The sequence below is a fragment of the Lingula anatina genome, chromosome 10 (assembly GCF_051362555.1).
Source record: "Lingula anatina isolate TDL-2025a chromosome 10, LinAna3.0, whole genome shotgun sequence".
In the NCBI taxonomy this organism is placed as follows: domain Eukaryota; kingdom Metazoa; phylum Brachiopoda; class Lingulata; order Lingulida; family Lingulidae; genus Lingula; species Lingula anatina.
This window is the reverse complement of record NC_141776.1, coordinates 16,930,788-16,945,117: the sequence shown is the minus strand read 5'-3', so window position 1 is coordinate 16,945,117 and position 14,330 is coordinate 16,930,788. Positions and strand designations below refer to the sequence as shown.

At 37.5% G+C, this 14,330-nt stretch overlaps 2 protein-coding genes across 2 annotated transcripts; one reads left to right on the top strand and one right to left on the bottom strand.

The window, feature by feature from the left end:
* Positions 1 to 973: 973 nt before the first annotated feature.
* LOC147759697 (uncharacterized) lies at positions 974 to 3,766 on the bottom strand. Its single transcript, XM_086996488.1, has 4 exons — positions 3,561 to 3,766; positions 3,101 to 3,223; positions 2,313 to 2,441; positions 974 to 1,426 (listed from the first exon to the last, which is right to left on the bottom strand). The coding sequence occupies exons 1-4, from the start codon at positions 3,752 to 3,754 to the stop codon at positions 1,246 to 1,248; spliced, it is 627 nt and encodes a 208-aa protein (XP_086852614.1). The 5' UTR covers positions 3,755 to 3,766; the 3' UTR covers positions 974 to 1,245.
* A 4,060-nt stretch (positions 3,767 to 7,826) lies between these two features.
* Positions 7,827 to 13,294, top strand: LOC106154856 (ubiquitin-associated domain-containing protein 2-like). Its single transcript, XM_013529375.2, has 10 exons — positions 7,827 to 7,979; positions 8,500 to 8,627; positions 8,898 to 9,017; positions 9,286 to 9,389; positions 9,761 to 9,881; positions 10,122 to 10,169; positions 10,365 to 10,622; positions 11,243 to 11,291; positions 11,487 to 11,524; positions 11,945 to 13,294. Exons 1-10 carry the CDS (start codon positions 7,949 to 7,951, stop codon positions 12,053 to 12,055), a joined length of 1,008 nt encoding a protein of 335 aa, XP_013384829.2. The 5' UTR covers positions 7,827 to 7,948; the 3' UTR covers positions 12,056 to 13,294.
* The last annotated feature ends 1,036 nt before the right edge of the window (positions 13,295 to 14,330 follow it).

Genomic DNA, 14,330 nt, shown 5'->3' with positions numbered 1-14,330 from the left:
CCAATACCTTTCGGTGTTTCACATATATCGCCTTGGTTGCACTCATTAACTTACTTTATCAATTATATAATATGGGTAGGTATGATTATCCCCCATTTTTTAACTTTGTATCATATTTTTCGTCATTAACAAATGACAATTTTCAATCGCATTGACCTTAGTCCTATTTACTTTTGAGCAATAATAATAATAATAATAATAATAATAATAATAAAGAAAAAGCTTCGTTGTGCTTGTGAACATTTGGCTACATAAATTCCCTTTGTTTGCGAGGGCAGAAACGTCTACATTGTGTCTCTATATATCTCTTTTTTTCAGTTTCTTTAACTGTCAGACAAATAAGAGTAATATGGTGCATCAAAAGAGTCCTGATCTTTAATAAGCAATTTCAAAACCTTTTTCACCCTCTGAATTGACACAACTTGATAAATGATCAATTTTGATTGAAAACGGACCCTTTCCGGTTCTTTCAAATTAGGTAATTTAAAGCAACCGTTATATTTAAGCTAACTCATTTTTGAAGTGAAATAAATAAGCGATTTAAAAAAAAACCAAACAATTAAACTGATCGAATATTTGTTGATTTGATAATTAAGCTTATTTGTGGATCCAGGGTTTTGTCAAATGAGGGGGGTCAGGGCGTTGAAAAGATAATCGTTTCGGTAGTTATAAAGAGCTAAATGCGGGGCTCGTGTCTTCTGTCCCCTCTCAGGACACCCCCATTTAAATGTGAAGAAATTTTTTAAGTATTTTCAAATTCTACCTTTGTAGAAGGTGACGTATGCATCATGTAGTTTGTGGCGTTTTGCACAGTTATTGCACAAAGGGAAACCATTGTACTTTGTCATCGTTAGTTTTATTCGGAAACCAACAACATAACAGCCATCTATTTTTGATTTTTTATTCGTCTAATCGCCTCTTTCTAAACTGGTAATTCAGAGAGAGAGAGAGAGAGAGAGAGAGAGAGAGAGTTGCACAGTACTATGTATTTAAGCCCAGTGGGTCAAAAACAAAAATATCAAACGATCTGCTTTAAATGCAAAAAGTCAAAAGTCCAAGTTTAGCCTGTTCTGAATTTCAGACTAAGATACGCGGTAGATTACATGAGATGAGGAATTCGTACCGATTGTTCTTTCAAAAGTGTCTATTGACTTGTACTTCAGTGCTACAAAGCAATATACAACCAAGCGTTCACGTATTGATATTGAGGACGATCGGACGACGTGACGTCACGTGGCCTGTGCCTCAGCACCACCACTGGTTCCTAATGTCGCAGCAACACCCGACAGGTGCGCGGATCCAAATCCAACGTGGGCTCCAGTAATACCATATCGGTACACGAATCCAGCCCCACTCCGTTCTACAACGCGAGCACAGATATCTTAAAGTCTTTCCGTCATAAATGCCGGCTCTGCATAGACTTGGTCTGAAAAAAAAAATAAATAAATAAAATAACCAAATGTTGTTCACAGTTTCCCACTTATAGTGACTGAATCTGATACACATAATAAAATATCATTTTATAGTTCTAAGTTGAAATCAATTGAAACACTGAAAGCACATTATATGTACATAAAGCTTACAATATCCTGTTTTATTCATTTATTGTTTGGCCATCCCAAATCAAGAAGGCAACTGTGGCAATTCATATTTGCATTGAAAAAAATGACTTTATTGCCCTTGTGGATTTTTTAATGCTCGTAGTCTTGGGTATGAAAAAAGATGAGGCTACAAATCAGCACTTCACCTAGGCTGTATTCCCAGAGCTTTTTGATCGATCTATCACCGCGGGGAGTCTCACTAGATTACTGTCAGATAATCCGGCTTAAATGTCCGTCCCGCCTACTACCAGCTGTAAGGGGGTAATTAACTTTCGTGTTCGCTCGGCTAACAGCTAATTTAGCGTGAACCCCCAGGGAGGTAGGTCGATCTAAAGTAGATCGATCTAATCTCTGGAAATGGGGTCCTAGACACACCGTGCTATCAATGGAAATGAAGGACACCGCACTTATACTTAACAAAATGTGTTCAAGTTTCTAAAGGTGTAAATTTTAGGACAACATTCTCTCACCAAACTGTCCCTCTTGAACCTTCCATAACCAATAAAATATTGGTCTAAGTGCAGATTTTTAAAATCCCTCAAAAGACCCTATAGTCAATTCTTCTATAGTATTTTAAATTTGCGAAGAAGAGCAATTAACACTGGAGAAAGATATAGAAAATGAAAGTAGGCACGAGACAATTCAATACCTATACTGTATCATTAATTTCTAACGTACGATATGAATTTAGATAATATAATTAAAACTTACAGACAATACCACCAGTGATACCAGTGCCATCCCCACCAGGGGGAGTTCATGACAGGCCACCAAATATTTCCCCAGTACACCCACCACGGTCTGACCCAGTAGAGCACCATCCGGCAAGGACTGAAGAGACTAGAATGGACAAATAAACATGAAATGATTACTAGTTAATAAGTATATATTTAAAAGATGCTGTGTTTTGAACTAATCTACAGATGAAATAAATTCGAACATTTTCTTACTTTTGGCAAACTAATCGTACCAAAGCTGTGTAAATGCTATCTAAATAGAGGCATATATATATATAATTTTGACTAAAACGGAACATTAAATAAAATGATTAGATAGATAAATGAATATGAAAATATTAAAATACATCACCTTTGCTAAGAAAGCATCAAGATCGCTGGAAAACATGTCAAGATTTCTGCAATTATTTTCTACTTATACAAGTTTTATAACTGCTGATCTTTTCAGCTGTTAATTTATCAATCCACTGGCGGATCCAGGTTTTTTCTGACGGGCGTTGCTAAAGGTGATAATATACTATTGTAGACGAGACCAATTTTACTTAAATACATGTATGTAGGTCAAACATACTTAATTTTTATCTCGCTTCCCTAATTTGATTAAACTGTTTTTGGAGGGGTGGGAGGGGGGGGGGGGCGTACAATGTACCTGTGAAGTTAAGCAGGAGGTTTTGAAGAGCTTCCCCAACCCCACCCTTACTCAAACCAGAGCTGCCATAAGCAGGAAAAGACGAAAATAATGTATGTCTTGAGTTTGTGTACCTGGCCTGTCGCTTGGCCCTCGGGTTAACCTGTCCTGTATTCTCAGAGACGCCGTCCTGTGGATGAGAGTCCTCACCACCCAATGGTGCTCTTGTGGGGAATTCGCTATGCTCCCTGACCACCCTTTTGAAATAAAATGTGCACGTGCATTTTAAAATAGATCACAGAATAAAATGCCAGAAAACAAATTGAAATAGAACAGTAGGCCTATGTTACAATAAAAATATCTTGATGATGTTATTAAACGATGAGTAATGTTTTGAGAAAGACTAGTACGGATAATGGTAATGATAAATAACAATGGAATAAAAAAGGTATAAAGAGAAAGGAAGCAAAAAAGTAACAATACAAAAAGAAGGAATAAAGACAGAAAGAAAATACAAAAAACGTCAGTTAATATAAAGGCTCAGCACACCGCGTGCTCTCCAATCAAAGAAGACCCAGATGTGAATACACTCACGCTGGGTAGGATTTGCCATCCGGTGATGTGGCTTGGTTTGTTGAATACCCGGTCACTACCGACGTTCCGCCCTCGAGAGTTGTTCGGAATATAGCGCCGTCTGGATTTGAGGGGAATCGTTCTTCTTGTCCAATCACGGCAGTCAGCCCCATAAGGCCAAGCACTAAAAGGCTTGCCAGAAACTTCGTCATCATGGCGTTTTTTTTTTCTGAAAGACAAGAACAATTAATAATTAAAAAAAAAAAAAAAAAAAAAAAAAAAAAAACGAATATGCTCGCAGTGGGTAAGGTTTACTGTTGACATTTTAGGATTTATTCAAACCCGCTCACTATTGCCAACCTGCCCTCATAATGTACACTGACAGGCCCGTAGCTAGCAATTTCAAAAGGGGGTTCTTTTTCTGAAAAAGTGGACCTTTTTCCATAAAAACTTAATTTACCTAGATCAAATTTTACCCAGAGTGGACCTTTTCACAGCAAAAGGGCGGTTCTTTTGAACCCTCCGAACCCCCCCCCCCCTCCCCCCCCCCCCCCCCCCCCCCCCCCGGCTACAGGCCTGACTGAATACAACGCTGTCTGAATCTGCGAAGGGATTTGTCATATTGGACCTTTAACTGCCCACTAAGGTCGTGCAATACCAGAAATGCTGAACACTTACGACGATTTGCCCATGAGCAAAATGAATTAAGAAAAATCAATAAAGATAAAATTGCCGCCAAAGGAAATCTTCCTGTTCGCCTGCCATCTATTTTCAAATTTTAAGTTATAAACCTTTACGCATTCAATGTGCACATGGTCAATCCGGCTTCTATCTATGTATAATAACCTACATGCATTTTTGCTAATATCAACAAACATCAAGCAACCAGTCAAAGCAAGCAGAAATTACGTGTGTCATTAAAGAATCTAATAGACGACTGCCATCTTGAACTCGAATTAAAGTAGTAAACCGTTTTGTCTTCCTCACCGCAGGCTATATAAGAGGTAAAAATAAATGAATGAATGAAAAAATAAAACAAAAATGAAATAACAATACCTTTGCTTATCTGTCGCAGCGCTTCAAACTCACAGAAGAAATTCTGTTTATTGGAATTTGAAAGGGTCGTATTTATACAATTCGTCAAGGAAATAAAAGAGAAAAGTGTCGATTGTAAATTAAAATGAGTCATTATTTAGCGATGCTTAACGGATCATTTACAAGATATGGCAAAAACAACATGATTTATATATGTTTTGATTCGTCTATCAAAAAATAAAGTAAAATAAAATAAAATAAAATGAATGAATAAATAGATGAAAAATAAGAAATGAAAATAAATAAATGGATAGATAATGTTTATGTGTGAGACTGAAAAAGAAAAATTAATTGCTGGTTTAATTGATATGCAAGATCTGCAACTGTTTGCATTAAACGACATACACTGTATCTGGCAGTTACTGAATATAAAGCCTCAATTTTTGAGATCTTCAGAGAAGCTAGTCAAAATTTCATTAAACGTTTTGATTGGATACATAGGATGAAATTGACGAGGGGAATCACTAATAAAAAAGGGATTATGAGTTTTTTCATTACTCCTACTGATTTCTGAATAACAATTTTCTTCGACATCCATGTGTTTCAGAGATGTCCCACGTAACTTTCTGTTTACTTATTCTCATTAAATATTTTTTTAAGAATAAAAAAGTTGAAATCCATCCAATATGATAGGTAATTTATTAATGCATTCAAGGCAAATTAAGCATTCCGTACTTGTAGATCTCCCTTGGTGGATTACCGTTGGCTCCTTTGACTTTGTCTTAATCACGTTTTAAAAATGATAGATGTTTTTTGCTGTTGTACGTGGAAATCACATATTGAAAATTAATTTTATAGTCTTTAAATGTCGTGCGTACCTCAGAGATATCGGCGGCTTCTCATTTACCAAATGAAAACGTGAGGAAATTGTACTTAAGGCACGCAGTTAACGTTAGACCATTATAAAGGGATCTATGAAAAACCGTCATGAAAATTTCTACACTGTTCCTTAAATCATCAATGCAGGGGCGGATCCAGGATTTTTTGAAGCGGGGAGGGGGGGGGGGACACTCCCCCCTCCCCCCCCCCCCCCTTGGCGTCGGGTCCGGGGCCCACTGAAAGGACCGAGGGTGAACATTGAATCGACATTGAGGGCGAACGATGCCATTTGGCACGGTTTATAACTATGATTCAGCTAGTCAAAGTTCTAGTCATTGGTTGATTTTTTTCGCACACCCCCCTAAATCCGCCACTGTTTACCGTGCCACTTTACCGGGCTCTTACAGGATATTCGTCCCCTTTCACAGGCCTCAAGGCACCCAAAAGTCAGCCGTTCAGGTGACAATCTTACGTAATAGCCAAACATTAAATTGACAGTCTATCCAGTGGTGGATTCAGGATTATTTGAATGGGGGTCCGATATTTTTTAGGTATGACAAGCCTCGGATACTTGAAGCCGACCCCAGGCCGACTGTGGGGATGAACAATGCACCGTATGATCAAATGTCTTGATAAGCAGAGGCTCAAGGGGGTGGGCATGAAAAAACGAATGTTTGGGTAAAGCAATAAGGGCGACGTGACTTCTTGCTGAGAAGACGGCACTTCTTGTTGTAAAAGCAAATGCAACATTAACACGATGCGAATTTTGAGAAAAACGTATCTGTCAAATAATTTTGTAAATGAGATATAATTTTTATCTACTGAACGTGATAAACAGGTGGTTGGACAGAGGCAGAACCAGGATTTGAAGGGGGAGGGGGTAGTTTTTTTTACGCATGACAGGCCTCGGATTTGAAGTCGACCCTCGCCCCCCTTGTGGTAGGGTTTAGGGCGCGCTGAAGGGCCCCAAAAACTTTTGGTAGGCCTATTTTGAAGGTCAAACGGTGCCATTTGGAACGGTTAAGAACTATAACTCAGCTAATTAAAACTCTAATTTCAAGAGGGGAATATAAGTGCAATTTTTTTCAGAAACCAAATGGTGGGGGTGGGGGGGGGGGATTAAGGAATCCCTGACCCCTCCAACTAAATATGCCACTGCCGATGGAATACTATATCCAAAAGTCGTTCACAAAATTACGAATCATATAGGCCTACCATCATATGAATTTTTAGTTTTTAGTCACCCTCGCAACGAAATAGTGACCAGAGATTACGGTCATCACGGTATTAATAAGTCTTATTCTTACATTAGATGAATAGTTTTACAGATTTAACTAATATTTATGTTGATGTGTTGCCTACCTTTAAGTGAAAGATTTAGCGTTTGTAAATGATGGGTCGTTGAACTTGTTTATCAATTAGGAGGAAATGTCGCTATTTATGGCAACAAGGAAATACTTAGGAAAAGGCTCTTGTATATCAATAAGTTCTGCATAATTTTGTTTACTGCCTGAAGGAAGTACTTAGCAAAAATCTACTATAAAAGATACAAATGGGACTCGTATCCACCTGGGCCTGGTTGCACCAACGGGTCATAAATTTGTTCCGCTATGTGTGTCATTTACCGCAAACCCTGGCGTCCATGTGCCATGGAAGGATAACTCCTCTCACTATTTACGCCCGTTGCACCAAGAAAAAATATGACCGTCTTAACTACGCACGAGTAACGGTTCGTTGGATCACTGCGGCATTTGCCCCTATAAACCTAACAAGCCAAATGTTATTAGTTATTATGGAGAAAGTGGAAACTTCTATCATATTTGTCATTGAGAAATTCATCTCACGGAGACAAAAGTTTACGTATTTTGGGAATGTCCAAACGCATTAAACACTTGGGCGTGCGTTAGAAATAATTTTAGATATAGGGCCTAATATGAATGTGAATATTGAAAGAAATCCAAACTTTATATTTTGTCAGATTTTCTGTGTCTATACGTATTTTGCAAAACTACATGTATAAAGGCCCATCTTTCCAATCCAGACCTTTATAACGCTAAAACGTAACTGTCGATATTTTCTTCCTACAATAAGACAGGGCAGTCTTGATGTCTGTACAATCATTAAAAGCTTATTTATATTTTCTTTTAGAAATAAAATAAAACATCAATCCATGTAAAAAATGATTTTTGGGGAAAAAGTGATAATTCTCAATAAATACTGAAATTTCAACAAAAGTTTCTAGCAGTGACAAAAGGAAGAAAATTACTGATACAATTTCTGGTGTAAAGAATTCGTCTACAGGTTCAGGTGGCAGGTCTGATAGTATGATACAGGTATGTCACGTTCCATCTCTTATCGCTTTGATAGTATCGGTTGCCATTGCTCTCCCACGATACTACCGGAAGTAATGTCGTACGCGAGGTGATGTTTCTCCTTTCAGCACCAATAACAGTGTCAAAACTTGGACAGCGGTAGCGATTGTCCAACTTACTGCAATGTTTTCGACAAGTAGGAGTGTTGGTTTCTGTAAGTAACGATTCAAGTGTATAGGATGATCAGGCACTAATCAGTAACGCAGCTAGACATAAACACACAATTTAATTTTGGTTCTAGGATTTTCCCAACCAGAGTTTTCTTCATTTGCAGTAGGCAAACTGATAGATTTTTAGGCCACAGGTGCATGTAACATAAATAACACATATTGAAGCTATGCTTCTTGCAAGGCCTATGCAGTAGAATTTTACCTTCTGACATTTGAATGGGGGTGGTGGGGGTGGGGGTGGGGGTAACAAATAAAATTTAGGTCTTCAAATAACCAAAATAAAATAAAATATATATTCCCCAAATTTCCCCAAAAAATCTGATGAGCTTCTGAAAAATCTAAACCCTCGTTCTTATACATCGCATACAGGTCATCTTGCCACCCCTTGCTGACATTAAACAAACAGAATTTAAATATTTGTTTATAATATGTCCAGTTTTCAACCTTTCCCAGATCATCAAAACCGCAAATTCCTGTCATTGATTATATACTGTTTCATTCCAGACCACCTCCCAGTAAGTAAAGTATTTGTGAGCTCTGTGATAGTGACCTCCCTGGCCGTGTCTCTGCCACTGCACCACTTCAGACATCTGTTTGTATACACATATCAGGATATTTTTGATAAACTAGAGGTAAAGCCATTGGATAATGATAATAATTATCTTTATTAAAGTTCATTTAATTTGTGTTCTTTTTCTCGTCAAATTTGTTCAGCAGGCATGTTGACAAACTATATATCTTTCTTTGATGTTAGCAAATGGTTCTCGTAAGTGGTTTCATGATTCTCTCACTGGTAAGTCTTGTAATCAGTAGCATCCATTAAAACGTGCATCATTTTAATTGTTTGTAGTTTCACAAGGCTAAATATTTCAACACTTAATGTTCTTCTATATTCACTTTAGCTGTGGAGGTTGATCACATCTAAGTTGGTATTTCTGGACCCCAAGGACCTCGTCTGTGGTGCCATACTCATCTTTTACTGGAGGATTTTTGAGAGGAAGCTTGGATCCCAGAAGTATTGCGTATGTCCTTTCTTTCATTCATTCATTCATTCATTTGTATATTTCTTCTTGTCCTTTGTATTTAATACTGTGTGGAAGCCACTGCTTTATGCATACATACACAGAATTTTCTCGAAATGTGAATATTCTATCAAATTTGATAAAAATCAGATTGTTCACTATTTGGTAAATTCCTAAAACAGCACACACTTTATCCTGATATGATGTTAGTCAGTGGATTGAGCCATACCACAGAAGTTATACTGATATTGTTATTGTTATATTTCAGTCATACTTATTGGCGACTGGGTTCCTAGCCTCTCTCTTAGAGCTGGCAGCGTTGTACTGTTGTAAGAAGGCAGAATTAGATTTAGACAGTTTGCCCACAGGACCGTGAGTATCATGTGAAAGTGTTCACAAAGTCTTTATCCATTCTTGTGCTGGAATTTATTATCAGATTACAGAATGTAATTGAGCCATCTGTGTTTGTTGTTTTTTCCCTAATTTTTCACTTGAATTTAATGGATAGATGAGAAGTAATTGTGATTTATTTTAGCTCCAGTATTATGTTTTCCGCAAAATAATAATAATAATAATAATAAAAAAAAACATTAGTCGCACTTGTTAACCAACTAAGCAATTTCTAGCCCCTTTGTTTTCTACAGTTGCTATTCTAACATATTAACAATGCAAATAGAGAATAATTCACAATCACAGTGGAATTTTTACCAGTGTTTTTGAGGTAAATAATTCTTGTGCTTCAGGCTTTCTTTCCTGTTCCCTCTCTTTGTTCCATTCTTCTGTGACATTCCCAGAGTGGCTGTCACCAATATACTAGGCATACCTGTCACTGGGAAGACTTTCACATATATCTTAGGTTTCCAGGTGAGTGTTATGTGAAAATAGTATACATCTGTCACTGGAGAGATTGCCAGTACATTTTCTGTTTTCCTTCAACAAAACTTGACTATTTGTAATAATGAAATGTTACAGGGTAAAGAATGATAGATATTTTCAAAAGTAAAATCCATTTTCAGCAGTAGTCTCAGCATTAATTTTTCTGTTATCCGTTTCTGTCATCATGTGATTATATTTTACTGTCACAATTTTTCTCTTGATCTCCAGATAGCCAGCACGTCCATAGAGTCAGTCCTAGTGGCCGGCTGTGGTCTGGTGAGTTATAGGAAGGTCATAAATAACTCTCTGGGTCACTCATTTTGCCAAAATTAAATGTATAAAATTATCCATTATGATTTTTAATGGGCTCAACTTTTAATCTATACATTGAAATTAATTGAAACCCATAAAGTACATTTTATGTGCATATAGCTTATCCTGTTTTATTTCTTTTTATTTATTTATTTACAGATATCAGGATTACTTTACAAAGCAAACTTTTTAAAAATCAAGGACTGGTTTCACGTCCCAAATTTTGTGGCTGGTATAGCTGACAAGACTTTGGGACGGCTCGTCAAAACCGAGACAGTTCAGCAAATTAACACCCCTCTCGGAGCCACGCTAGAACTCCAGAGACAGCAGGAAATAGAGAGGCTTGAGGAGCAGCTGGCCAGGCAACAGTTTAGACAGATGAGGAACATGGGAGGCATGGCTTTTCAACCCAGAGGGGTAAATGTTTTTTTTTTTTTAATGGGGGGTCAAATCTGATGTAGCCTAAAATGAGGCTGTCTGCACTGCATGGCATTGTATGAGACTTTAAAATGTGTGCAAAAATGTGTGTGAGGTGGAGCTAACCCTTACTGTAACAGTCTTATGAGCTGGGATGTAGTCTTAGAAAGCAATACAAAAGTGACATGCAATGCAGATGAATTTATACTGTTGTGCAGAAACATTTACTTTGACAGAACTTAAAAGATATCAACCAACAAAAATGTCTGTGGAAAAATGTTTCAAGTGTATATTTATTGCTTCACCACACTCCCTTGTCTGTAGTGATTTCTGACACTACTCTCCTCTAATTCTTAAGAATTCTCACCAAACTTTATGCTAGGTGGCAAGACTTTGGGCCATCTTGGGTGATCCCTATTAATTATTACAGAAAGTTAGACGGGGGCATTTTATTGGCTTGATGTGCTCCAAGAAATCAGTTGTGATCGTGTCTTTAATACTTTTCTTACACTGACTAAAATCAAATTGGCTCATTCAAAACTCTCCATCAAATGTCCTGACACTGGTATCGATCTGGCTGGCAGTTTGAATAATTGGAGTGAAATTTTGTTATTTTCCAGGCAGGGATATTTGGTAACTTGTTTGATGGTGGTGCACAGCCAAGGCAAGGTAAGTGTTTGTTAACTTGTAACTTGATCGTTTTTAGGGGTATCAATATGATCATAAATATTCATATTTTCTGATCAGAAAGCTGGCACTCTTGTCCATTTCCAATTTCATGCAAATGAAAAATTAATGAAGGAAGGTTAATAATGTTATTATCTTACACTGAAATCAATTTTAAAGATGTATTATATTTGCCAGGTCATAACCAGCCAGCCCCTGCAGTGCAAGAAGAGCAGGTAAGAATTTGTTTGCCATGTTTTCAAAGAAAAATCTTGTAATAATTTGAGATATGGTCGGACCTTATGGACCGTTTTCACTTACCAGTGCATTGTGTTTAGTTCTCTAACATTTCACAATGAATGTTGCAAATTGTCAGCCTGGTAACACTTTTGATTTTTTTTTACCTATATCACAGGGATTATTTAGAGATGAGAGTCACCTGAATTAAACCTTAAATCTTGATATTTCAGTGTTGTATGTAAGCCCCATGCCTCATTTGTTTTTTCAGGATTTTTTCTAAAGGGATCGCTCTCATCTCTGATTATATGACTTTGATAGTAATGACTCTTGTTCCAAAGTTATCGTAACATTTTCAGTGCTTTTAATTGCCATGATGGGGACAGATTTGTGTCAAATGACTATTCATTCTTTCCCAGGTGCGGACATTGGTGGAAATGGGATTTGTGAGGGAGAATGTGATAGAGGCGCTGAGAGCTACAAACAATGATGTTTCCATGGCAACGAATGTGTTACTCCACAACTCTTGATGCAACAGTGAAAAGACTCAAATAGGACATCTATTTTATATTATCCATCTCCAGCAACTGAGGGGGAGAGATTATTTTTTCTTGGTATGAGGGTTGTCAAGGACTCCACTTTCTGTGTCAAGAGGGTCTGGTCCTACAAGGGAACTTTAAGACGGAAAGTTGGTTCAGACTTTGAGACCAAAATTTTAGCCTACTTTGATGTCTGATGATGTCAGTAGTTGTTCGTTCACTGAAATGCTGCACCTGTTTTATGACTGGAAAGAAATTGTTCAAGTTTAAGACTGATAGTTACTTTACTACAGTGGACTACTACATGTACCAGTTTATCCTTCAATGAAGTATTGTGTAGACAAACATTTTGGTGTCAAAGTTGAGGCCAACCGTCAGTCTAAAGTCAAGATGTCTGCAGAGGCCTGGAGAAGTAACTTAGGGATTTAGTCTTTACAGGGTAACAAAGAGAATACATGTTGACATAACTGTTGACTGTATACCTCTGTCAGACTGGCCTAGAACAATAAAAACAAACAAACACAAGTGACAAAAATGATGCATTGGATATTTTTATAGGTGAGTGGGACGTATGCCACTTGGAATACCTGCATAGCATTAAAACCTGTACATTTCTGTTGTGAATTTGTGGATGTGAAGATTACAAGGTGCTGACATTGTACCAGTTCATGATCACTTCGGCAAGTGCTAAGAATTGCCACCAGGGGATGGCCTGACCTCGCTGCCAAGACAAGCCCATGTTGTGGGATTCAAGAGTTAATGTAGTTTTCTTATTATATCAAATTGACCAATATCATATATTGGTGAATGTCAATAATTTTATACCTGCTATAGTCTTTAGTTAGGAAATGGAAATTTTCAGTTTTTAGTAATATATATAAGGGGAAAACCGGCATATGTTCTCATTTACCACATTAAACTTCACTTTTTATTTACTAAATGTTAAAAATAAGTTGCTATACAGAGGTTGGATTTTTTAGGCCACGTGTCGGTTACATTGAAGTCCAGTCAGAGAAATTCTCTAATTTCAAAGAAGCACCTGTATCCCCTTTATCATACAGACTTATATAATTTTTTTGGCTTGTGGCAAATAATTATGATTTATACACATTTATTGTTAATGTATTACATTACTGGGTTTCATCGAAGGCACTGTCATTATTTATTGCACTGTATTGCACCGTCAACTCGCAAAGTCGGACTGAATAAATCAAGACTTTTTTACTCCTACTCTACTGTGCAGGGTATTTAATTTTACGTTATTTATTTGGAAATACAGTACATTATGTATCATTTTTACATGTACTTACGTTAACCGTAGTATAGGAAGCTTACTGATGTGTCATGTGTATCATCAAAGGCGCGATGAATTATTATTATTATTATTATTATTATTATTATTATTATATTTTTTAATTACTATTTCAGCTGTGAATGAATTTTGTTATCACCTTGCGCCTTTTTCATCTTTCGTCGCTAATCTCGAATTTCGATTTTTGACAAACAAGCCGATGAATGGCAAGCAGTCATTTCTTTGCACAGTTAAAAGAGAGAGATTTGATTTTGAATTTATCAGATCTTTCAAAATCTTTCCAAATCTTTCAAATTTGATAAATTTTGAAACAAACAAACAACGGGAAAGATAGATGTAGGGCTATTTATCTAGAGAAGTCCATAGGGGCACCCTGCACACTGAAGCACGGCACATAAAGGATACAACATGTCTTGTCAACATAGTGTCGAAACCACAAAACGCTCCTTTAATGTGCCTAACAGGAAGAATTATTTTCCCAAGACATCGCATTCACAAAGAATCACAAGACGCACACTTGCGTGAGTAACAAGCGAATTAGCTTAGATCGATTTTTAATCGCCCTGAGCGGCGTCGAGGTTTGACTCTCGCATACGGGCGCACGCGGCCTCGTGATAGATTGCTTCTTCGGCTACCTCGCCCACGTCCCGATACGAAAACTAACGGGAGACGCTGAATGAGCGGAGACCTGCCTTATCAACGCCGCCCCGCCGCGAGCAGGGATTCACAATGGCGGCGGGACTTTGTGTGGCTAGCGCGCACGTGCAGCGCTAATTAAGTTCGCACGTATCCCTGGCTGAGGCAGAATGGAGCGGAGAAATGGTATTGTCGCCGAACAAAAAAATCTCGTCTCTGACTATTAACTGCTCGTGGGGAGGTGTAAAATGATACTGCTTTTAACGGAATATGTTGAGATGGCCATAAGGTTACTGTTGACTCGAATCGAAAGATTAT

What these genes read in the sequence shown, in the direction of transcription:
- LOC147759697 (XM_086996488.1), bottom strand. Translation starts at nt 3,754, where the DNA reads ATGATGACGAAGTTTCTGGCAAGCCTTTTAGTGCTTGGCCTTATGGGG. An exon ending in GATGGCAAATCCTACCCAGC is followed by an intron (nt 3,224 to 3,560) that starts GTGAGTGTATTC and finishes TTATTTCAAAAG; the next exon opens with GGTGGTCAGGGAGCATAGCG. An exon ending in TATCACTGGTGGTATTGTCT is followed by an intron (nt 1,427 to 2,312) that starts GTAAGTTTTAAT and finishes TTTTTTTTTCAG; the next exon opens with ACCAAGTCTATGCAGAGCCG.
- LOC106154856 (XM_013529375.2), top strand. Translation starts at nt 7,949, where the DNA reads ATGTTTTCGACAAGTAGGAGTGTTGGTTTCT. An exon ending in AAGTAGGAGTGTTGGTTTCT is followed by an intron (nt 7,980 to 8,499) that starts GTAAGTAACGAT and finishes GTTTCATTCCAG; the next exon opens with ACCACCTCCCAGTAAGTAAA. An exon ending in TTGGATCCCAGAAGTATTGC is followed by an intron (nt 9,018 to 9,285) that starts GTATGTCCTTTC and finishes GTTATATTTCAG; the next exon opens with TCATACTTATTGGCGACTGG.